The 24,766-nt window shown below is 43.2% G+C and overlaps 2 protein-coding genes across 2 annotated transcripts; both read left to right on the top strand.

The window, feature by feature from the left end:
- The first annotated feature begins 60 nt into the window (after positions 1–60).
- On the top strand, positions 61–11,745 carry nadsyn1 (NAD synthetase 1). Its single transcript, XM_056608296.1, has 21 exons — positions 61–316; positions 492–552; positions 747–863; positions 1,019–1,072; positions 1,282–1,371; positions 1,591–1,642; positions 1,856–1,944; positions 2,551–2,668; positions 3,004–3,135; positions 3,659–3,730; positions 4,739–4,860; positions 5,589–5,637; positions 6,405–6,507; positions 6,971–7,139; positions 7,360–7,495; positions 7,924–8,030; positions 8,365–8,496; positions 9,267–9,336; positions 9,825–9,953; positions 10,889–11,065; positions 11,244–11,745. The coding sequence occupies exons 1-21, from the start codon at positions 232–234 to the stop codon at positions 11,271–11,273; spliced, it is 2,094 nt and encodes a 697-aa protein (XP_056464271.1). The 5' UTR covers positions 61–231; the 3' UTR covers positions 11,274–11,745.
- Positions 11,746–12,124: 379 nt separating this feature from the next.
- On the top strand, positions 12,125–24,675 carry tpcn2 (two pore segment channel 2). Its single transcript, XM_056608529.1, has 25 exons — positions 12,125–12,511; positions 13,421–13,476; positions 14,028–14,104; positions 14,566–14,743; positions 14,995–15,111; positions 15,349–15,455; positions 15,815–15,887; positions 16,523–16,622; positions 16,752–16,817; positions 16,916–16,980; positions 18,325–18,416; positions 18,653–18,734; positions 18,926–19,015; positions 19,584–19,703; positions 19,783–19,842; positions 20,174–20,302; positions 20,509–20,558; positions 20,772–20,868; positions 21,158–21,229; positions 22,128–22,201; positions 22,322–22,427; positions 22,587–22,669; positions 22,756–22,837; positions 23,199–23,290; positions 23,773–24,675. The coding sequence occupies exons 1-25, from the start codon at positions 12,343–12,345 to the stop codon at positions 23,861–23,863; spliced, it is 2,328 nt and encodes a 775-aa protein (XP_056464504.1). The 5' UTR covers positions 12,125–12,342; the 3' UTR covers positions 23,864–24,675.
- The last annotated feature ends 91 nt before the right edge of the window (positions 24,676–24,766 follow it).

Here is a 24,766-nt window from a genome sequence, read left to right as displayed (position 1 = left end):
CTAACAGATGTTGAACATCACCTAAATAGCTTGAGTAGGTTATTTGTGTCTGCGTCTTTAAATGACGTGTTACGTGAAGGAAGAAGTACGTCCCCTGTTGTGTTTGCAGGGTGAATGTATGGTTTAATAACGCACCTATTCATTTGAAGATTACCAAAGTCATAACTTCTAACTGAAGTGTGCGAAACTGCGTATGCTTGTGTGTGTGGCTGGGTGTAAACTACAAACGCGATGGGACGGAAGGTCACCCTCGCTACCTGTTCATTAAATCAATGGGCTTTAGACTTTGACGGCAACTTTGAGCGGATATTGAAAAGTAAGTCCCGTAGTTGCAATAGGAGCAGTTCAAACGAAGTTCATACTCTAAACAGGGGTTTATGAATTCGTTTGGTCCTGCAACTTCCACCACAACAGCAGGATTATTCCACTATGCCTGCCCGCTGCAGAAGTCTGATATAACACCAACACTTACATATGTTCTCTTTCCTTAGGTATCGACGTTTCTAAATCACGTGGGGCAAAATACAGGCTAGGACCAGAGCTTGAAATCTGGTAAAATTTGGTATTATTTATATTTACCCACTGAGCTAACTTATTGGAATACATTTTGGTAGGGGTCTAGGATGATACTATTCGCTTTGAGTGTGTCATTGTTATAACTGTGTGTGTGTGTGTGTGTGTGTGTGTGTGTGTGTGTGTGTGTGTGTGTGTGTGTGTGTGTGTGTGTCCCATTCTCTCTCTCTTAGTGGTTATGGCTGTGGAGACCACTTTTATGAGTCTGACACGTTGCTCCACAGCTTCCAAGTTCTCAAGAAGCTTCTGGAGTCTCCAAGCCCCCAGGACATCATCTGTGATGTGGGCATGTCCGTAACTGGCAAAACACTAAACCAAATATAAAACAAATTAGTGGATGGTTTTACAAATACCTTTTTAAAGTAAGCCTAGCTGCCTCATAATACTGCCAAATTATTCTAAGTATTTGTAATGTTTTCGTGTTTTATATTTGTGTTTTTTTTAGGCCCATCATGCATCATAATGTGCGGTACAACTGCAGAGTCCTATTCCTCAACAGGTATACCAGCTCATTCTCTAGTGTCCCCGGTTTAAAGTTAAAGTTGATCTATGTTGAGATGCATATAAAGACTAGGATCTTTAATTCTTTAAAACATAATCAAGGCTGGAAGAATATTGTTTATTCATTTTACTTTGTAATTCACGTCATTGATTTGCCATTCAGTTCAGCTTCAGCTCATAGTATTTGCGTGATTATTTTCTTTGTAGGAAAATACTGCTGATCAGGCCTAAAATGATGATGGCCAATTGCGGAAACTACAGGGAGCTGCGGTGGTTCTCACCGTGGAAAAAGTTAAGGTGTGTCTCGCTGCGTCCCTCTCTTAGACCAAAACGAGTTAGGGTCCGACTCTCAACTGTATCCCTTTTGATACACCAAAATAAGTTAGGGTCCGTTCTCAACTGTATCACCCTGATGCACCAAAACTAGTAAAGATAAATCTGATTCATCTGATGTAAAATATTTTACTAAATCATTCCCACCTCTGTTACTAGTTAGAACCTTTTCTTATTTTCTAGACAAGTGGAGGAGTACTTTCTACCCAGGATGCTGCAGGAGGTTACAGGACAGGTAAAGAGCCACATCTCACCACCTGGAAACAAACCATCCCCATACGGTTTAACTCAATTTGATTTTGCAATCTACAACAGGGTCTCTAAATCCAACCAAACCGTCAATGACATTTCTGGAAATTAGGGATCTGAATCTGCGAAAAAGCTAAATGACAAAAATAGTATTGGCTGATGTCCTCCACCTCTTCCACCGTTGTGTTCATTCCTGCAGGACACAGTTCCGTTTGGTGACTGCGTCCTCTCCACCAAAGACACGTGCATCGGCAGTGAGATATGTGCTGAGCTCTGGAGCCCCAGGAGGTAGTGTTTGCAGTGCTTCAATTACAATTACAATTAGGGCATTTAGCAGACGCTTTTATCCAAAGCGACTTACATCGGTTAATACACACATTGACACACCAACGGCAGAGTCAACCATGCAAGGCGACAGCCAGCTCGTCAGGAGCAGTTAGGGTTGAGTGTCTTGCTCAGGGACACATCAACACTCAGCTAGGGGGAGCCGGGGATCGAACTAGCAACCTTTCGGTTACAAGACAACTGCTCTACCTCCTGAGTTCCAAACAGGAACACACAACTTACACCTTCATTTCTCTAACATTTCCTCTTTAAGCATGTAAAAGTGTGTTTGAATTGACTGCGATTTTAAAAACCAGTATTTGGTCAAGTCATTAGTCATTACAGTCATTAGACCCCGTGTTTGTTTTCATCAGAACATAATATGTCACATTTAGACATTTACAAAATATAGTCTGACATCGTTCCCGGTGCATCCTTTCTTCCTAGTATTGAAGTGGTTTGAAATGAATGCATGAAGATCACTATGTTGACTCAGCCCATACACAACAGTACAGTAGCGTCTGTCTACAGATTGACCTAATAGGAATCCTGCTGCTGTGCTCTGTCCAGCCCTCATGTAGACATGAGTCTGGACGGAGTGGAGATCATCACTAACTCCTCAGCGAGCCACCATGAGTTACGCAAGGCTGACGCCAGAGTCGACCTCATCAAGTCTGCGACCCGCAAGGTACTGTGATTATTCAATACACAAACAAAAAATAACTATCTTGACTGCATGCGATTAACACCAAGTAGCCACTAGAGGGCAGTGTTAAAACGCCACTTCTTGGGGGGGGGTTTTGTGCATTTTCAATACCAAAACAAAATCATACCAACGAAGTGCTCAAATGAATCAGAAAACGCAGATAGTCGTGCCTAGTCAGTTTTTATTTGAGACCAAAGAATGATTTAGCTAACTAGAGATTCAATAAGGACCTACTAGCCTCAACTGTTAGGTTCAGCTGCAACCATTGTGATAGATATCTCATCCAATAACTTGTTTTGTGTGTTTTGTTTCTTCAGTGCGGGGGTATCTATCTGTATGCCAACCAGAAGGGTTGCGACGGGGACCGGCTGTATTATGACGGCTGTGCCATGCTGGCTGTCAACGGAGACATTGTGGCACGCGGAGCCCAGTTCTCCCTGGACGACGTGGTATGGGAGAACGACAACTAGTATTTAGTTTAAAGCATCTTGGGCATCACAACAGGATTGCTTTTAATTCAGACATATTTTTACCTCAAGACAAGGTCATATTTTCTGTGAACTTCTTAAAACTGATCCCATTTTTAAAGTTGCTTGCACAAAGTCCAAACAAACATGCCACGATTCAACATTCCCACTGACAGAGATCTAATCTGACAGCCAACCAACAACTACACAGGCCTGATGTCTGTGTTTTTTCGGGCAGTGTGCAAGCACTTTGAGTTTACCAAGTCAGTGTTGCAATTTCACTCTTTCTTGACGCATACTTTAAATCGTGTTTGGAAAATACTATGCATTACCATTCTACTTAATATATAAAATATCTTAATATAAAAAATTTGCATTGTACAAACATCAAGATTATTGTTCCTAAACACTAAAAGGAGTTGTCCATGAACCTTATTTCAACACACACAATCTAGGGGTAAAATCCAAAGCTGCCTAAAGGAAGATGCTTTGTTGTGTGTTGCAGGAAGTAGTCACTGCGACCTTTGACCTTGAGGATGTGCGTAGCTACAGAGGAGAGACCTGCCAGCCACACCTGGTGAGTTCCTCGATACTGTCCGACCCCCTGCCCACCTGGTTTGGCCTCTGCAGCGTTGACATTGATATAGGGAAGACATGTTTTAAACCGGATGAACTGTCAAACGGGTTGTGGAAAAGAGATAAACGTTTTGGCTCACACCCACCAGATTCTCTTCCTTGTCTTTAACATTTCTTCTTGGGCTCTTTGCTGACACCTAATGTTAGAGTGGTTGCAGCTGAGTGGAAGCCTGTCATTTAAAGATAAACAAACAATAAAGAAAATGTGTGTGTTTACAGAGGGTACCTGTCCTAGGTGTTTTGATTACACACTATCCACATATCCACATATCCAAGTACTTTTTGGTATTTTTGGTCTCTGTAACATGATCCCTCTTTACTAAAGAGGTCATAAAGTAATCTGAGCAGGTAAACAGATGGTGTCTTTTCATACTTTTTACTCTGATGAAAATCTTTTGAGATTGCAACCTTAAGGAAAATATACTGGCAGCTTGTCATTGTCAAAACAGAATAATTGTGCCCCTCAAAAAAAAAATTGCAGTCAGTTTTGTTCATTGACCTTAACATGGCGACGCGTGTTAGCTTTGAGTGTTGGGAGATGGGGCGGGCAGAGACCCCTCTCAAATATTTGGACTGCATTAACCATTTAAAAACTGTCAATGTTACATAGTTTACCTTTAAGCCCCCAAGACAGGACAGATGGGATATAAACGGTTATTACTTGTTAGTCAATCCAGTATCAATTAATTGTCCAGTAATCAACTCTACCTGAATTGACCTCAGAAGTATACAATGTTGATTATGCAATATACCGCCATTGAGTTTGAAGGGACTTTGTGCAAGGTCTCTTATGCACACATTCTGCATGGTAAGCAGTTGTTTACAGATGAGTGCTAACACCCGTCACAGTTCCCTGCCTATTGACCTCTACCAAGAATAGCATGGTTGACTCCAGCCTCTGGCATGTCTTGTTCAGCATGACATACAGTCTCTATATGCACTGCCGTAGGACTTGGACTTCAAACCGTGCCACAGAGTCAAGGTGGACTTCAGCTTGTCCGGAGATGGAGTCGGCCTTCCGACCCACCAACCAATCACGTGGCAGTTCCACACCCTGGAGGAAGAGATAAGGTATCCCCTTCACTGGTCACTCCACCAATGGGGGCCAAACACAGAATATGTTTCTATCTTACCATGCCTACCTTGTCCAAAATGGCAATTCAGATGTTTTCTTTCTCATTTAAGCTAGACAACTTATGAAACCAACCAGAGTGACTAGAACCAACTAGATTTTGAATGTATCCAACCGAGAAAAAAAAAATCACCTTTCCCTTCATGTCTACCTAAAAGCTACCCCAAAACATATGAATAGCTCGCTGGCTTTAGCAATAGATCTGCCTAGACCTGTGTAAGGTTCCAGTTCTGCGCAATGGATGAATGGGCAGAGTGCCCGCAGCTAGGCGGGTAGGTAGGTAGACAGACCGGTAGGCCATCCATCAAGTCATTCTGGCTGAATGAAATTATTGTATTGGCTCTTGCAGGCCATCAACAGCCACTGAGACCTGATTTATTTTATGTGTCTTGGCTAATTTATTGCTATCGCTGTGTAAAGACAACAAGATGGCAATGCTTCAACAATTATTAGCCTACCCTTACTTATAAACGTAATCATTTGTTTATACTTGTTCAAACGTAAACTTTAATATAGTGATATACTTGTATTTAGATCTGTCAGCCTCATACTGCCGTGTAATGTTTCCTATGGCAACATAAGCGATGATGTTCAGAAAGAGCTTCCATCTTTAATAGTGATCATTAAATAAATCTAATCCTTTTTTGTCTGGTAACTTGTCTTCCAGTCTCGGTCCGGCCTGCTGGCTGTGGGACTACCTCAGGAGAAGTGGACAGGTGAGGCCGGAGTCTAAACTCAATAAAACTGTCGATAGGGCTTGTACGTCGTATTCAGAGGACTCAAATTGCAGTACCTAAATCAAAATCAATATGCATATAGTCAGCTGATGAAAACCTTTTTTTTGGTTTCAAACACAGAATTCTCTCCCCAATACAAATTGACATAATAACTAACATTCCAATGCTCTAAAACTGGTGGTGGTGCGATGTGATATTGTGATGTACAAGGCCTATTGAGCTAGAGTTTAACAATCTGGGTTTAATATCCTTTTGACAACGATCCCAGATTCTGTGTCCCAGGAGGAAGTGAGGGTTGTCTGGCAACCGACGAGCTGGCTGTTGCCTTGCATTGCTGACAGCGCCGTTGTTGTATGAATGTCTGAAGGTCTGAATGTCTGAATGGGTGAATGTGAGACATTATTTGTACAGCACAATCAGTGGCCAATGGTCTGAAAAGCGCTATTAAAATGCAATCTGTTTACCATTACCATTTAGGATAGCAATATGACAGATTTCTATTCTGCTAATTCTACTTTTAATTTGCTCTGATGATGCTTGTCACAACTAATCCTAAAATTCGTAACTCACAGCCTTAATCTATTGTTATTTTTGTATTGAGTACATCATATTAAAACCGACTTACAAATTGGTAAAAACTAGTGTGACAACCTGTGAAATTGTCCATGTAATGGAACATATACATAGATCTAGATCTAGTGCAGCAGAGTCTGCTCAGTATGTGTGTGTGTGGCCTTGTGTCCCAGGCTGGCTTCCTGGTCCCCCTGAGTGGGGGGGTGGACAGCTCCTCCACCGCCTGCATCGTCTACTCCATGTGTGTTCTCGTCTGCCGGGCGGTCCAGGACGGCAGTAAGTGCTAATATAAGGGAACATATGTTTATTAAGTCGTTTGGATTTTCTTCAGTGTGTTAATGGTGAATTTAGATACAGGTGAGGAAGAAACAGGTAGGGGGTTAGGATTGGTGCTCAAGGATGCATACGGATATGCGGCAGACATTGGGAATCGAACACGGCACCTGTAAAACACCCTAGCCAGTACCTATCCTGAAGCAAGCATTTGCTTACCTTTTATGTTGTTATGTTTTTTCTGGATTCAATTAATATGATATATACTTATAAACTGAATGTTACATCAGCTACTAAAGTCCCCCTTAATAGAGTTGAGGTTCTGTTGGACAGCACTCCGGTACGTGAACAGGTATTCCAAACAACAAAATGCATCTGACTCGACCCAGCTTGTGAGGACCACCTCACCTGAATGCTGCGCCTTTATTTTGAAATGTTTACCCCTCTAACGTCTCGTCCACCTCAGACAGCCAGGTGCTGGAGGACGTGCGGCGAGTGGTGTGCGACCCGTCCTACCGTCCCCAGGAACCCAGAGAGCTGTGCGGCCGGGTTTTCACCACCTGCTACATGGACAGCGAGAACTCCTCAGAAGACACCCACAACAGGGCCAAGGAGCTGGCCAATCAGATCGGCAGGTGACTATCAAGCCTTCAACGTCATTGATCTCTTTTGTCTCTGACTTTCTTTGTAAACTTCCCTCTTTTCCTCTTTATTACAATATTTACATTTTTCTCCTTTGTTCTTTCTCTTTTTCACATTCTTTCTTTCTTTAATTATAAGTGTTCTTTATCATAGAGAATTTCCAACAAAACATTATACAATTCCTCAATTTCTGTCCAATGTTTGTCTTTACAGCACACACATGACTATCAACATAGAGCTGGCGGTGAAGGGCATGCTGGGTATTTTCTCCTTGGTCACAGGGAAATTGCCCTCGTTTCGCGCCAATGGCGGTAGTGACCGAGAGAACCTTGCATTGCAGAATATTCAGGTTTGTTAGACTCACTCTTGATTTGATTTTGTGTTTGCATACTAATGTATTTTAGTTTTTTCATACTTGAATTCTGTCTTACTCTTGGCCTTGCGCTAGCTCTCGCTCTCTCTCTCTCTCTCTCTCTCTCTCTCTCTCGCTCTCGCTCTCGCTCGCTCTCTCTCTCTCTCTCTCTCTCGCTCTCGCTCTCGCTCGCTCTATCTCTCTCTCGCTCTCTCTCTCGCTCTCTCTCTCGCTCTCATTATTTCCTTTGCTACTGTCTTTCACATGGTGCATTTCTTCGGTATGACACAACGTTATCACACTTTGAGAAGACATTTTCCAGCTTCGACCACATTGTTCGCACTGTCTCTAGAGCAGTGCTAGGCGTTACTGTCAAAAAACATGCCACGTATAATGTGTGTGTGTGTGTGTGTGTGTGTGGTTAGGCCCGTATCAGGATGGTGCTGGCCTACCTGTTTGCCCAGCTGAGTCTCTGGGCCCAGGGCCGGCCAGGAGGTCTGCTGGTGTTGGGCTCAGCCAATGTAGACGAGAGGTACTTGCATTAGGTCACAGAGTGTAATGAGGTGTCATACCCCCCACACACACATGCACAAACTCACTATGTAAAGTGCTTTGGGTACCTTGAAAAGTGCTAAATAAATTCAATAAATTATTATTATTCAAATAAGAAGGAAATTGTGCCATTTTTTTAAACAAGGAAAAATTTAGAGTGGGAAACTAATATGATTACGTCTCTATGAGGGACTGGTCTTACAAATGGCTTAAATCGCGGCTTATTTTGCCCTCTAATATCCTTCTTCATACTCCATTATCCTCTCCTACTGGCTGTGTATTCCTATACTGACCGTGTTTGTGTGTGTGTTAAGTCTGACAGGGTACTTCACAAAGTACGACTGTTCCAGTGCTGACATCAACCCGATCGGAGGGATCAGCAAGACGGACCTGAAGAGCTTCCTTCACTACTGCGTCGACCACTTCCAGCTCCACTCGCTCCGAGGGTAACGTGTGTCTCTGTCCAAATATGATGCGTTTAAAAGATAAAATACAGAGGAATAATTTTGAGAATGAACTTTTTGATACAAAACAAAAATATTTGAATTTATCACACTTTATCCCCTGTTATCGTTCCTTCAGTGCCCCTAACTCTATTAATAAATGATAAATTATACCAGAAAAGTAGTAGAACTTGGATCAGGAGAAACAAGGGTGAGTCTTCTGCATACATTATTCTCATCCTTTCACTTTTCAAAACGCTGCCTGTAACTGGAAACAGCACTGTCTTTCTTTCCGTTGTGTGCTGAGCCATTGTCAGGTCTTGAATGTGTGAACTGAAAAGAGCCGTACGTGACAATGCCTGCTCTTGCTCATCGCAATCTATTGTAACTTCCTGTATGTTCCATATCTCATGCCATGAGTATAACTCTTGAATCTAAGGCAAAATCAATGTGGGAACTAAATAGAGGATCTACCTAATCTTATATAATATTTTTGTAATGCAAATAATGCTACTGCTCATGAAAGATTACGAATGTAACCTGTTTCAGTTTAGCTTTAGCAGAGTTCTTCTGAAAATGTTTTCCCCATTTAGAGGTCATTCTAAATATTTAATCACAAACATTTTGTTAGGGGACCATGAGTAAATGCATTGGTTTAAGGCAATATGTGTTTGTATTCCTTATCATTTTCTTTATCAAAGTTTGTATTGGCCTTTCATCCCATTTGCCTGTAGTCTTTTAGAGGCTGACATCATTGTTTTGTTTGGCCCTAGCATTCTGGCTGCCCCGCCTACTGCTGAACTTGAGCCCCTGATGGAGGGACAGGTGTCGCAGACTGATGAGGTAATTACAGAGGTCTCGGGAAGATGATGCAATGCTTAACCTCATTACAGGAAACCAAACCCATAATTAATTCCTGAATCAACATCAGAAGATATTATGGCAAATAATGTTTTTGTTCCCATTGCTCTTGAGACAGTTTTTCTCTTTTCAGTAAATAATGGTGAAAATAGTTGTTATCCCACCAAGTACATATTATCCACGTAAAATGTATGCTGCAACTTCTCTTATCCGACGTGACTCTTGCTAAGTTCAGAGAACCAGTGTAGCTCAACCTACCGTTCTACCCAAACCCTCAAGTTTCTCCCTTGACTTCTCTCTCTTGAAATTGCCCATCTGACCTTTACCGGTTTTCTCTTTACATTTGTCCAACACTTTACCCCGATCTTCTCTCCATCGCTCGTCATACCACTATGACCCATCCTTTGCTCCCAACATCTGACCTCTGACCCCTTCCACATCCCTCCTCCTCCACTCCCCCCCCCCCCCAGACGGACATGGGGATGACCTACGCGGAGCTGTCTGTGATGGGTAGGCTGAGGAAGATCTCCAAGTGCGGTCCTTACAGCATGTTCTGCAAGCTCATCCACACCTGGAGGGAGACCCTGAGCCCAACGCAGGTGGGACACTCGCTTTCTGAGGCCTGGGGTTTACCTACATGCTCTGGTATCATATTGGTTCTTTTTGACTGCTAAAGCCACAGTTTTCTTTTGAAGCCTTATTGGATTATTTGACCCGATTTGTCTCTATTGTTGGTGTTATTACTGCTATTCTTTCCCAAGGAATTTCAGATGGCAAGTCAAGGGCTCATCTACATAGCATAGAATGAAAGGCATTCCTTAAAACACCCTCAGAAATAGTTAAAATAATATATGTATAAATAAATAAAAAACAAAAATATACATCAGAATGTGACATGGCTGTAGCTTTTACATGCCCCAGTCTAGCCTTTCCGTAGGCTAAATTACAAAAAGAATAACAGTGATAAGGGATCCTGTTTCTGGATGAGATCAATGTCGCACATTGCGTAATAATATCATAAGACCATTGTCAGCTTCAACTGCATTCCCATGAGCCATTTAGTTTAGATGCATCATAAATTGTACACGTCAGGAGAGCTGCTACTCTGATAAAGGTTATAAACTGGCTTACGGCATTAGTTTGCATTCAGCTCCGCAAACATACTTTGACTGACTCCATCGCATTGACCTTCCATCTGCCCACATTGGAACCATGCATTTGTTGTTGTGCTTCATTACCATCATGTCATTTATCCATGGCTTACAGTGATTCCAGATACATTGTCATTAAGGAGCAGGTAGGAGTTGGCATCTATGACAAAAATGCCTACAGGCAAATATAAGACATTGGGGATCAAAATAAGTACCTTTCAGCTATGAGTCAAACACCATGCCCACTACTCTATGTTTCCCCTGTAATTTTAAAATAATTAAAGGTTCTCATTTGAACACGTTCTTGCCGAACAACCTGTGTAGGCTAAGGGGAAGGTACGCTTCCTCTTACATTTGCATACAAGTTTGTTCTGGTCCCTTAGGTTGCAGTGACCGTGAAGCACTTCTTCCGGAGGTACTCTGTGAACCGGCACAAGATGACCACCATCACACCGTCCTACCACGCCGAGAGCTACAGCCCCGACGACAACCGCTTCGACCTCCGGCCCTTCCTCTACAACACCCGCTGGAGCCTGCAGTTCCGCTGCATTGACGACGAGGTAGGGTGGAACTCGATGGGAACTGAATTGTTTTTGCTACTATTTAGCATCACTTTTATTGCTTTTATTTTTATGTACAATAATGAGCAGGTAGACAAATCTTGCTCATTATACTTAGTCCTTGGTTTCGAAACAATATCTATTTGAAGATCTCATTTATTTTTGTATTTTTTCTTAGGTGTCTAAGATGGAGGAAGGAGACGCATAACCATTGAAGCTTTTCCAATCATTTTTCTGTCCAAAATACCAAAAGTTAATGCTTAATTGATTTTATGTTGATTTGCACCAACGGTCATCTGATACAATCTACATAGTAACAGTGGCACAATGTTTAAATATGAGATGTTTTATGAGATTTTAAATTCGTTCTTTGATTGATATAAAAAAGAATATGAAAATGGTCATTTCTAGTCCACTGTTTAATGCTTTTGTTTTGTATCCTAAGCATTGGTGACATTTAGGGGCGGGAGACGGGGGACATCCTCCTCATGAAATGTTCCATTTGGTCCCCTCCTCTTTTACTCGGAATCAATAAACGATGACCTTGATGACCAAGCATGTGATTTTTTTTTTTTTCATAATAATCATGATAAGAATTGCATAATAATAGTTGTATAAAGAAATGAAAGCATAATGTCAGTGGTACATTTAAATAAAATACAACCTATTATTCAGAGCCAAGTCAATAAAAGTTTGCATCTTATCAGAGAGGTACACAATAAACTACGACTTCGGGATCCACAATGTCTGCAGGCCGTTAAAGTCTTACATTTAAATGTATTAATAAGTGGCTTATTTGTCACTATTATCCTACCCAGTAAGTCACTTTGCTTGCACACTGTCTTTGTTGTCAATTATTTCCATTCACTTCCACTCAATTTAATAAGATATAGGCTAATGTATATGTCTATTTCACAATTTGCATTAAATTGATCACTACTTTTATTGTCTTTACAAAACACAATCTCCAAACGTTACTTTGTAAACAAAGATTTTCCGACATGGGTGCAGAGCTAAAGGTGCGTGTTTTTAATTGGTCGCCTCTGCGCTGTCGCAAACAGCAGTGAAGAAACGAAGCGCCGCATCAGGATAGCCAGGGGTGGGAGGAGGAACACACGAGCGACATTTCCTAGAGAAAACTTTTCCTCTGGCTAGCTCGCCTCGTCACGAGTTTTCTTGTACTTTATTTTTTAATACACAAAAACTGAAGCATGATCAGTACACCCGATCAGAAACTTCTTGTGATCTGAAGGTATACGTGTAACTACGTTTCCTGAATGGAAACAGATACGCTACTGGCTACTGGCAGCATTAACGTCGTTCCGCAGGACTACGGCGCCAATTCGGGCTCAGCAGAACATGGACATCCCGATAATGGGTCTCCCGGGTTCGGAACCAGATCGACTAACTCAGTCGGCGACAACGAGTCGTGTCCGGTTAAAGGAGGTGAGTTGGACTGGAGCAGTCTGATCCCCTGGACCTCGTATACCCCCTGTGTTTTGCTTATGTTTCCCCCTTGAACTTCCTGAAGCCCAATGCACAACATACATATTGCATTGGTTATGTGGCAATCCGATTTGTGATTAGTTCGGAGAATGGCACTTTGTGAGGCTTACCAGTATTGTGTTGATTATTAAAGTGATTTTGGAATGACATATGTAGGATAATCAGATATCAGTGCCTGCCTACTACCCTAAACAAACGGGCTTGTCAGTGTGGGTGTTTCGCCAATGCCATAACCTGTAGCCTTAACATATTAAGTCATTTCATAGACAGCAGGGTTCACAATTCACCTTTAGAAGGGCTTCTTTATCCCAATCTGATTTTTATAATCCACACGCAAATGATTTCAATAACACTCCTAACCGGTCATTCCCAAACGCACCGGACATTGGCCGGTGTTCATTTTTTAACCTATTCATAGGCTATTAACACAATAGCCCAACGTTTTTTGAAAAATGTATAGTGCTTAGGAAGACCCAATGCATTGCCGCAGCACCACAAACCACATCTGCAAAAACCTGCACCGCCCTTTCCGAAATTGGCTGTGAAAATGACTTCTGGTCTTCACCTATGAAGTGACTCATCCTAGTGTGACTCAAAAAATTGTCTGTATGAAGGGAAACTCAAGTCGAGGACTTAGTCACATTCTTAGTAAGTAGCACACTGGATAGGGAAAAAAAACAGTCATCAGAATTTCTTACCCAGCCAGCCTATTCTGATCTCCCCTGGCTGCAACCATCCCAAAAACAAACGTCCATGTTTGAAGCTGCTTTATAGATGTTGGGGATATGCTGAGCTGTCCATATCGACAGCCTGATTCACCTTTTACCTGTTCCTTGCTTTTTTCCCCAGGTGACGAGGCTCTCTACATGCAACAAGCGGTGGTTTTCATAGAGGACGCAATACACGTAGGGCTACACTTAAATCTTACCCTCCTACTCCATTATTTTGGTTGTTTGTAATGTGATTTCGAAATTGTGGCCCATAAATGATATTTTGACAGACACACTCATTCCCAGGATGAGAAACTCATCCTGGGAATGGAACCGATTTGACAATAAGAACACTTTCTGCCATTTTCCTTTCTAGAAATCGTTGTCTAAATTAATACATGCATACCTTCATGCAGATTCAGAATCAAGCGGAGTTATGGACATATATTACCATTACATGTCAAATAAAGTAATGTAACGTAATGGTAATAATTGGTTGATTAATAACACTGTTCAAGCCAGAGATTGGATTTTAACTCATGGCAGCCACACACAATTGTATTTATCAACAGAAGAAGTTTGTCTGCACTTTAATGTCGAAAGACGCACATGCTAAGCTGTGTGTGTGTGTGTGTGTGTGTGTGTGTGTGTGTGTGTGTGTGTGTGTGTGTGTGTGTGTGTGTGTGTGTGTGTGTGTGTGTGTGTGTGTGTGTGTGTGTGTGTGTGTGTGTGTGACACGTCTACAGTATCGGTCCATCAACCACCGTGTAGATGCCAGCTCCCTGCGCCTCCATCGGTGGTACTACTCAAGGCTCTGTCAATGGTAAGTCCTTGTGTGTCACGCGTTCTCCTCCGGGATTCTGTTTCCCTCCGCCTTCCAGGATGGGAGACAGGATGTGATTCTAGCCAGGACGTTGGACTCCTGACAGTCAGGAACGGGGTCCGAATCCCCCAGTGTCCACAGCCTAAGCTGGTGGAATCCTTGAGCTAGAGGGCCCCTAACCTGCTCGTTAATGACATGTACAGTATCTGTAGATCCCTTTGGGATCTTACAAGGGGATGTAATATCCATCTCTCTCTCTCTCTCTCTCTCTCTCTCTCTCTCTCTCTCTCTCTCTCTCTCTCTCTCTCTCTCTCTCTCTCTCTCTCTCTCTCTCTCTCTCTCTCTCTCTCTCTCTCTCTCTCTCTCTCTCTCTCTCTCTCTCTCTCTCTCTCTCTCTCTCTCTCTCCGTCTCCCCCCCCTCTCTCTCTCTCTTTCTCTTCCTTCCTTCCACCTGTTCCCAGGGGTCTGGGCTTGGCCATAGCGGTGGTGCTGCTGCTGGCGTTTGTGGAGCAGCCCTCTTCCCTCTCCACCTCATCGGACCCCCGGTACCGCCTGCCGCCCTGGGAGCCCCCGTGCGGTCTCACTGAAGGCATAGAGGCCCTCTGCCTCTTCGTCTTCACCTTGGACCTCGCTGTCAAAGTACAAGCAGGCACACACACACACACACACACACACACACACACACACACACACACACACACACACACACACACACACACACACACACACACACACACACACACACACACACACACACACACACACACACAGTAAACCTTATTTTAATTCATAGCTGACACATTATTTGAAAGCTTCAGACCAAACATATGAAGCGGCAACAAGGGGATGGACTTTGCTTCAAGCTAATAATGTCCTTTTGCTATCGACAGAGTTATCTGATTGGCTGGGAGGAGTTCAGGAAGAGCAAATGGCTGATGGGCTACACCGTGGTCATCACTGCCTCCATCATTGATTGGATGTTGTCCATCAGCATGGAGTGTGATGAGGTGAGTCCCACAACTGTATCAGTAGTCGTGCATGCAGTACACGGGGCGTGATAGAATAGTGTTCAGGGTGACGGACAGATAAAAGGTTGTTGGTTCGAACCCCAATGGCCGAAGTCTACGTGTGGTTTATCCCTGAGTAATGGCATCAGTCAAAAAGAAGAATGACGGATGTTTTTAATGTAAAGCTACTAAAGTTATCCATTTCAGCTGATCCTTTCATCCTAACCCTATCATAAGAAACTGAGAGTACGGCGCCTGCTGCGGCCTTTTTTCCTCCTCCAAAACTCGTCCTTGATGAAAAAGACCCTGAAGTGCATCAAGCGGACCCTGCCAGAGATAGCCAGGTGACTCCCTCTCCTTTCCCCTTCTCCCTCCCTCCTTCTCCCCTCAGTGGGAATCATTAAACCTGTTTTGGAAATGCTTCTGAATTTAAACATGGGGAACTATTTCCCAGGAATTTTCCATTTATCTTAACAAATGCATGAATGGATAGATAGATACATCGATGGATAGGCGAGACTGTTAACGCTTAAAATTGGTCTTTCTTAACATATCGCATATCGTGCTCTCACTTCTCTTTCTTTGGTTCCACATGATGGCGGTCGAAACCCAACTGGTTTCGATATAGTCCTTCAGCGACTCATAACCACAACTATTCACCTTCTGTCTCTCTGTTCATCTGTCTCTGTCCCTCGGTCCCCAGTGTGATCCTGTTGTTGGCGCTCCACCTGTGCCTCTTCACTATGATAGGCATGCTGCTGTTTGCCAAAACAGACGTGAGTCCCAGCACTTTGCCTTCCACACCCTGCCTGACAGTAATACCACTCACGCCTCTTCACTAACCCCAGGCTTAGACATGTTCCTGACATACTTACTCAAGGCAGTAGTATGTGTCTTCTGGATTATTCTTTTCCCAGGTTTGTCCTGTCATTCGGAATTAGTCAAGGGCAGTAGGAGGGTGCTTGATTAGTATTCTGAGAATGTATGAATTCAATATTCATTGCATACAACATATTTATTTGACGATGATCTTAAGCACCGCCGTAAAACAAGATATATAGTGATGAATAGGGGGTAGTGTAACATAAACAATATATTGTTTACTGTATGGCAACATGGATTCTTTATTTATATTTTTCGTATAAATATACTATTTACTGTATCATCCCCTTCACTGCTACCATTCTTCAGTTCGCACATATTTGCACATATTTCAAGTCAGCACTGGAAAAACATCTAGGTTTCCCATTTGTAATATTCCGTTCCTTTGGTAAATGCATCAACAACAACAACAACAACAACAACAACAACAACAACAACAACAACAACAACAACACCTTACAAAGCAGACGGTTCTTCCGTCATTCAGTGATCTCTCAGCCTTACCTCCTGCTGTTCTCCTGCCTTCCAGGAGCCGGAGAGGAACGGCGAGTGGGGGTTGTACTTCAGGAACTTGCCCCAGGCGATCACGTCTCTGCTGGTGCTGCTCACCACAGCCAACAACCCTGACGGTACCCCTGTTTCCTGAGCTCCTAGCACACTAGCCGACGGCCAGTGTATCGATGGTCCATCGCATCTTGATGGAAGATGATGAGGATGATGGTTGTAAACCCAAATGTGCGTCTTTGTCTCCATCACAGTGATGATACCTGCCTATACCCTGAACAGAGCATACTCCATATTCTTCATCACCTTCAGTGTGTTCGGTAAGCTATTGGTTCTAGCTCTACCCTTTCAGAAACGTATGCATTAGGGGAGAGGGAGAAGAGGGAAAAAGCTGATTTTGTTATTTTCTGCATTCAAGGAACGTACTTCCTTATGAACCTGCTGACCGCCATCATATACAACCAGTTCAGGGGATACCTGATGGTGAGTCGTCACGTCCTGTTACAAACCGTTTCTGTAGTTTTCAGCTATTAGCAGTAGCCTGTGCTCTCGCATTTGCCCACTCTGTCTGCCTGACCCCTTTGGTTCTGTCTGCCTGACCCCTTTGGTTCTGTCTGTCTGACCCCCTTTGTGTCTGGCTGTCTGACCCCTGTTTGTCTGTCTGTCTGACCCCCTGTGTGTCTGTCTGTCTGACCCCTCTGTCTGTCTACCTGACCCCTTTGTGTCTGTCTGTCTGACCCCTTTGTGTCAGTCTGTCTGACCCCTTTGTGTCTGTCTGTCTGACCCCTGTGTGTCTGTCTGTCTGACCCCTCTGTCTGTCTACCTGACCCCTTTGTGTCTGTCTGTCTGACCCCTGTGTGTCTGTCTGTCTGACCCCCTTTGTGTCTGTCTGTCTGACCCCCTGTGTGTCTGTCTGCCTGACCACTGTGTCTGTCTGTCTGACCCCTTTGTGTCTGTCTGTCTGACCCCTTTGTGTCTGTCTGTCTGACCCCTTTGTGTGTGTCTGTCTGTCTGACCCCTTTGTGTGTGTCTGTCTCTCTGACCCCTTTGTGTCTCGCTGTCTGACCCCTGTTTGTCTGTCTGTCTGACCCCCTGTGTGTCTGTCTGTCTGACCCCTCTGTCTGTCTACCTGACCCCTTTGTGTCTGTCTGTCTGACCCCTGTGTGTGTGTCTGTCTGACCCCTTTGTGTGTGTCTGTCTCTCTGACCCCTTTGTGTCTCGCTGTCTGACCCCTGTTTGTCTGTCTGTCTGACCCCCTGTGTGTCTGTCTGTCTGACCCCTCTGTCTGTCTACCTGACCCCTTTGTGTCTGTCTGTCTGACCCCTGTGTGTCTGTCTGTCTGACCCCTGTGTCTGTCTGTCTGACCCCTCTGTCTGTCTACCTGACCCCTTTGTGTCTGTCTGTCTGACCCCTGTGTGTCTGTCTGTCTGACCCCCTTTGTGTCTGTCTGTCTGACCCCCTGTGTGTCTGTCTGCCTGACCACTGTGTCTGTCTGTCTGACCCCCTTTGTGTCTGTCTGTCTGACCCCCTGTGTGTCTGTCTGCCTGACCACTGTGTCTGTCTGTCTGACCCCTTTGTGTCTGTCTGTCTGACCCCTTTGTGTCTTTCTGTCTGACCCCTTTGTGTCTGTCTGACCCCTTTGTGTGTGTCTGTCTGTCTGACCCCTGTGTGTCTGTCTGTCTGACCCCCTGTGTGTCTGTCTGTCGGACCCCTTTGTGTCTGTCTGTCTGACCCCTGTGTGTCTGTCTGCCTGACCCCTGTGTGTCTGTCTTTCTGACCCCTGTGTGTCTGTCTGTCTGACCCCTTTGTGTGTCTGTCTGACTCTAGATGTCGGTGCAGACCTCCATCCTGCGGAGACGTCTGGGGATCAGGGCGGCCTTCCAGGTGCTCCGCTGCCAGGGAACCAGGGCTGCCGTCGTGTATGTATATAGACGAACGCACACGCGTGTAGAAAGTCAATTGCGCTGGATGCAAAATAGGGCCCTTGGTCTTCACCTATGAAGTGGCCCATCCTGGTGTGACTCAAAAAGGCACATAGAAACACACACACACAGGCGCGCACAAACACAAATGGACACAAGCTTGCCTCTTTTTATTTATTTCCCAGCTTTGGGTCACTGTGCTGGGTCTTACTAGCTTTGTTGTTCCCCCACAGTGAGCAGGTTCGTGTGGACACCGTGCTGGAGGTCATGTACAAGGTCAACATGAAGTCCTACTACAGAGCTGCCATCATCAAGGTCAGGGCTAACACAGGGAGCCACTGTAGTGGAGGATGTGCTGCACTTTCATAAGATTTACGTTTTTTTTTTTATTGTATATTTTAAACTATTCTTTCCTTCTATGTTGTATATCTAACCTGGTGTACTCCCTTCACCGCCATCATTCTGCACTGTTACTTCTATAACACCACCTTCTCTTTCGCTTCCAGGAAGTGCAGCAGCGTGCATCCGATGTGCACATGGATCACAAGGCCTTTGGGACGTTATTCGAACAGCTGGACAAGGACCGGGTCAAAGAGGTACAGCTGCTCCATCCCTCTCCCTCTTTACCGTACATCTAATGCAACAGTAGGTTCTTGGTTCTTTAGCAGACGCCTTTGTTCAAAGCTACTTAGGCCCAATCCCATTTCTACCCCTTACCCCTTCCCCTTCCCCCTCCCCCTTGTTTTGAAGGGGGAAGGGGAAGGGGGAAGGGGAAGGGGTAAGGGGAAGAAGTGGGATTTGGCCTTATAGTGAAGATTTAGATACAGGAGCAGGTAACAGAGAGGCATACTGCTCAATGGTACTCAGGATGAGTGTGGGCTTTGGGGTTTGAGGTGAACCACCTTCCTTCACTAGCCTGCGTTGTATTTGAGTTTCTATTTTTTTTTCATTTGTGTGTGTGTGCGCGTGTGTGCGTGTGCGTGCGTGCGTGTGCGTGCGTGCGTGCGCGCGCGCGCGCGTGTGTGCATGTGTGTGTGTGTGTTCGTGTGTGTGTGTGTGTGTGTGTGTGTGCATGTGAGTGAGTGCGTGTGTGTGTGTGTGTGTGTGTGTGTGTGTGTGTGTGTGTGTGTGTGTGTGTGTGTGTGTGTGTGTATTCCCCTACAGCACCCTGCCCCACCACAGTATAACTACACCTGCCTGCAGAAGATCCAGTTTATCTTCAGTCACTACTACACAACTCTGGCCGGCAATGCAGTTGCACTGGCCAACGTCATCTGCATATGCGTAAGTTCTGTTTGCTTTGTGTGTATACGGCAATGCACCAATAAGTTCCTGAACATAACTTGTTGTTTTGTCCCAACAGACAATATTGGTGTTGAATGCCGAAAAGTCTACTGCAGAGAGAAATGATTACTACTTGGAGGTCGGTCATTTTCTGGGACTGGTCTTATTCAGTTTTTAATATACTTGGTTGATTTGATTTGGTTTTTAATAAATCAATTAATTGTTGCATGTAAATGCAATAGCTCTAAATAAAATACATTTCTTACTTATTTATTTGTATTGCAGATGTCACACGAAGGTAGTCTTGTGATAGCAACCATTGCTTTTACTGAACTACACACAATTAAAATCTTCACTTACAATGGAGATAATCCACGAGTATTAACCAAATGCTATGAAATATTCTGTTTCTTTTTACAATAAAAAAGAAATAGTTTGAATATGTTATTTTGTTCCATCTTCATTTACAGGTGATCAATTGTTGCTTCATCTTCTGGTACCTGCTGGAGATGTCTCTGAAGCTTCTAGCTTTTGGCTTGAAAGGCTACCTGTCCTACCGGAATAACATCTTTGATGGCTTCCTCACAATCCTGCTAATGGTAAGACGATCATGCACCGGGACTGCCCTGTTTTTACCCTGTTATGACAAGAGCCAACACGTCCTCCTGGAAACATTTATTATCTGGCAATACTCTTCGCTGATGTAGCAGATTGTGGACTATCAGGCATGATAACGACATAACAATGTGCTGAAAACTGTCATTGTCAATATTCTGTTATAATGTTTTAAATATGTTTCCGTCAGGTGCTGCAGATCACTATATTGATCAACTACAGTGTTCCCTTTTCCAAGTGGTATGTTTCTTTTTGCTATCACACTGAATTAATTTGAGATTTGGTATAGTTTCAGGTTTGATTTAAAAACTTGCAATCACATGCATTTGTTGTCTCTCTGTCTGCCTGTTGTCTGTCCTTCTCTCTACCTGGCTGTCTTTCTGGCTTCCTATCCGTCTGTCTGTCTCCCTCTGCCTGTCCATCTGTCTCTCTGCCTGTCGTTCTGTCCCCCAGGCAGCCCATATCTCATGCGATGTCATTGTGGGACATGGTGCGTCTGATCAACCTGCTCATCGTCTTCCGTTTCCTGCGCATCATTCCAGACATCAAGGTACAGTTGTGACGGCTGTTGCGTTTCCCATCAGCAAATAATACAAGAAGCCTTTGTGTAACCCCATCAATTCACCAATCATAGAAGTAGTTATATACCAGTAAAATACCTAAAACGGGAAATAAGGGTTGATGTTACAAAATAAACGCAAATTCGAATGTAATTTGAACCTAAACTAAAAGTGGAGCCATGACAGTTTATCATTAATTATCATTTATATCATTAATTATTCAGTAGATTTATTGATGGGCCTTATACCTTTCTGATGGTTCTTCTCTGTCGGTCTCAGCTCATGAATCTCGTCGCCAGCACTCTTCTTGACCTCGTGAAGAACCTCCGCGCCTTTGCTGGGATACTGGTGGTGAGTGTTCTCTCACACTTCTCTTCAAGTTTCTTGTTTTACTGTTGTTAACCAGGATATGCTTACATAGGGAACCGCCACTGCTATTCATTTCATAATCAAGGAGAAAAATCAAGTCAAGTCGTAGCCCCTACAAAATAAAAATGTTAGTATATTTTTAGAAGCTAAAATGAAAAGGTGTCTGCTATACTTTGTGGGGCTGTGATTGCTAGTTATACTTTAAGGACATATCAATTCAATATAATCATTAAGGATGCACTGGTCCATGGGGCCTTTTGCCCTTCGTCGCCATCTAGTGGCTATATAGAGCAATTTTGATTGTTTGGCTTCTTGTAATTTAATTATATTCGCCGAGACCTTTAAATATAAGGGTCAGATGTAGAAATAGATATCCACCTGCTTGTGTCTCATCAAGTTTATATTGTAATTTTAGCGGTGGTTTGCATTTTATTTTGAGATTTTGCCTAATCCCACATCTACCGAAACTATCTTTGCTCTACTTCACTTTATTAATATCAAACATTGACCAAGGTACTTATAAGATATTGTGCCATGGCCCCAGGGCTACCAACCGATAATGCACTAGCTGATATTCCCACTTTGATAAACTTTTGATATTTTCATAGCCACTACTTGGTTTGTCACTCTATTCAAGTAGTATCCACATTGATTATTTCACTTGCACATACATTTTTCAGGAGTTGTCTTATCTTATCTTAAAATTGTATAGTCCTTGCAGTTATGTTATTTTCAGATTTTTCTTTAATTTTTTGTGTTATGGAGATAAAAAAAAAAACGGCACTTTACCCAGATTTTAACCTCACGGTGTCTCCTGGTTGTAAGTCAAGGCAGCAGTGAAGCGTGTCATTCATGAGCGGTTGGCTTTGTCTCCCTGCAGGTGGTTTTCTACGTGTTCGCTGTGTTTGGAATCTGGCTCTTTGAGGGAGCGATCAAGCCTCCGACCACGATGAGGTATCCCATTACACATTTACTGACAAAAACTCCTCAGTCCTTTTCATATTAACTACTTCACTCTCCTGTCCTTATCCTGATGATGGTTGCTATTTGTTACAATTTTTCCTCCTCCAACAGTATCATCTCTAACTCCACAATAGAAAACATCACATCTAACTACACCACGACCTGCGGTACCTATGAACAGCTAGAATACTGGCCAAACAACTTTGATGACTTTGCCGTGAGTAAAACCCGAAATATCCGTCACATTCAGTAACGTTGTCCCATCATGGAACAACATTAACAAAATCACCCGCACCCTCTGCCCCCTACTCACTGACTCACCACTCCCTCCCTCCCTCCCTCCCTCCCTCCCTCCCTCCCTCCCTCTCTCTATTAGGCGGCCATCATCCTCCTATACAACGTCATGGTGGTCAACAACTGGCAGGCCTTCATGGACGCCTATAGCAGATACACAACAGAGTAGGTCCTACTGCCTGGATGGTAGTGCTGGTAGTAGGAGCTGTGGCTGGTACTCCTGCTGACGGTTTCTGGTTGTGTCCTTCCAGGTGGGCCAAGGTGTACTTTGTGTGCTGGTGGCTGACCTCCTCCGTGATGTGGGTCAACTTGTTTGTGGCGCTGATTTTAGAGGTAGGTTCACGTAATCCATGAGATGGAGGTAGGTTCACGTTACCCATGAGATGGATGGAATTTATGTCATGGTGGGTGGTGTGGTTTTTAACACGCCCAGTGGGTTTCTAACTGAGCTTGAAATGTATTTTCTTTGTTTAAATAAAAAAGTGATTGAATAGTTGTTGAATATTAAAAATGAATGGACGGATGGGAACTTAGAGAGGGTGGTAGACAGAGATGCATTTGTATTCATTGTTGAGAAACGACTCAAATTGTGAAAAGCTGTTTAAAATTAATCGGAATCAGTTAAATCACTGCACAACGGATGAGCAGCAAAAGTATTCAGGGTGGCTCAGATCTCAACCCTTTTCTTTATCAGAACTTCATCTACAAGTGGGACCGCAGTCACAGCTGCTCGGTGACAGACATGGAGAAGACGAGATACGAGACCTCAGTGCAACTCATGTTTAAGTAAGCCATCCCACATCGACATGCGTATCTGTAGGTTTTGGCAGTCAAATAAAAAGCGTGACCTTTTTTATTTGCTGTACTCAAGGGGTCATGATGATGATCTGTACAAGATTGACAAGATTAATGTTGCCTAAAATGCTACGTTTGCACTTGATAGGAAACCTCCAAGCATAGAATGTGTGTAGTCAAAATAGCCCATTGTTCTGTTAACATGTTGAATCTTAAATAATTTCATTGTATTATTATTTTATTGCATTCGTTAATTTGCCATTGCCTAATTCAATTTTTCCTCTAAACTGTCTCTGACCTCTCTCTGTCTCTCTCTCACTCTCTCTCTGTCTCTGTCTGACTCTCTTTTTCTGTCTCTGCCGGTCTGACTCTGTCCATCTCTCTCTGTCTGTCTCGGTCCCTCTCTCTCGTCGGTCTCTGTCTCTGTCTCTCGTCTGTCTCTGTCTGTATCTCTTCTCTGTCTCGGTCTTCAGAGAACACATTGAGGAACCGACCGAAGAGGAGCTACTTAGACAACTGCAGCAACATCCCCACCTACGCATACACTGTACTGTTGACACATAAACACAAACACACACTTAATATCCATAGCCAAGTATTCCATCAGCAGATTCACTAAAATCACAAGCAGTGATGAAACCATATCTACTGTAGTCCAAGTTCATTTTAGTTATTGAAGCTGTTGTGTATGTACTTCAGATTTTCTGACATAACCACTGGGAAAATGTATCTGTTTTTAATTAATTATGAGAAAAGGAGTAAATGAGTGTGCCGTCACAAATTGTATGGAGGCTACATGTGTTAACTTGATGAGAAAAAACAACTACATTATCCTCGGAGACAATAGCCAACTTTATCTTCAGAGCTGTAAACAAAGCAAAACAAATCAAAGCATAAAGCTGATTTCATGCTAGTTTTCAAAGAGTAGAAAACTTAATAATAGTTTTGTAATAATTTTAAAGGATCCAAGGCGGGATGTTTTTTTCCAATGTGCTGCCAAGGGTTGGCAGCACAGGCCTCCAGTTTGTTGAGATTATATTTTATTAAAAAAGTTAAAGGGGAAAAATTATGATATTTTTAGATCTTGTTATTTATGGGTGGGGATATATATTTTTGAAATTTTATGCCTTGTTGTTTTGTAAACGCTTCAATGGGATTTAAAACCACTTGATAGAAAACCTACCTGAACAAATAAACTGTTACAAAAGAGATGATTGTTATGTTATGTTATGTTATGATTTGATGAAATTAATCACATTATTGCTGAAAAAAATAAAAATGACCCAACAGAGAGCAGGAGACTGTTATGGTGACATTTCATGCGTTCTTCAGGTCTGCCAACATTAAAATATTGAATTTAAATGATTTATGAAGTTAGTTATTTATATAGTTTTGCTTGATTATAGTTTTGTTGTAGTGTTTCAACTGCACTCAATCAGTCAAGGTAATAAAAAACTGAAATCCAAA

Source organism: Gadus chalcogrammus, chromosome 14 (assembly GCF_026213295.1).
Source record: "Gadus chalcogrammus isolate NIFS_2021 chromosome 14, NIFS_Gcha_1.0, whole genome shotgun sequence".
Classification (NCBI taxonomy): domain Eukaryota; kingdom Metazoa; phylum Chordata; class Actinopteri; order Gadiformes; family Gadidae; genus Gadus; species Gadus chalcogrammus.
This window is presented reverse-complemented; position numbering and strand designations above follow the sequence as displayed.

Excerpts from the sequence above, each read along its gene's own strand:
- nadsyn1 (XM_056608296.1), top strand. The coding sequence starts at position 232 with ATGGGACGGAAGGTCACCCTCGCTACCTGTTCATTAAATCAATGGGCT. Across the intron at positions 4,861-5,588 it reads ACCCTGGAGGAAGAGATAAG|TCTCGGTCCGGCCTGCTGGC; the intron begins GTATCCCCTTCA and ends CTTGTCTTCCAG. Across the intron at positions 9,337-9,824 it reads AGGTGTCGCAGACTGATGAG|ACGGACATGGGGATGACCTA; the intron begins GTAATTACAGAG and ends CCCCCCCCCCAG.
- tpcn2 (XM_056608529.1), top strand. The coding sequence starts at position 12,343 with ATGGAAACAGATACGCTACTGGCTACTGGCAGCATTAACGTCGTTCCG. Across the intron at positions 12,512-13,420 it reads GTCGTGTCCGGTTAAAGGAG|GTGACGAGGCTCTCTACATG; the intron begins GTGAGTTGGACT and ends TTTTTTCCCCAG. Across the intron at positions 19,016-19,583 it reads ACAAGGACCGGGTCAAAGAG|CACCCTGCCCCACCACAGTA; the intron begins GTACAGCTGCTC and ends ATTCCCCTACAG.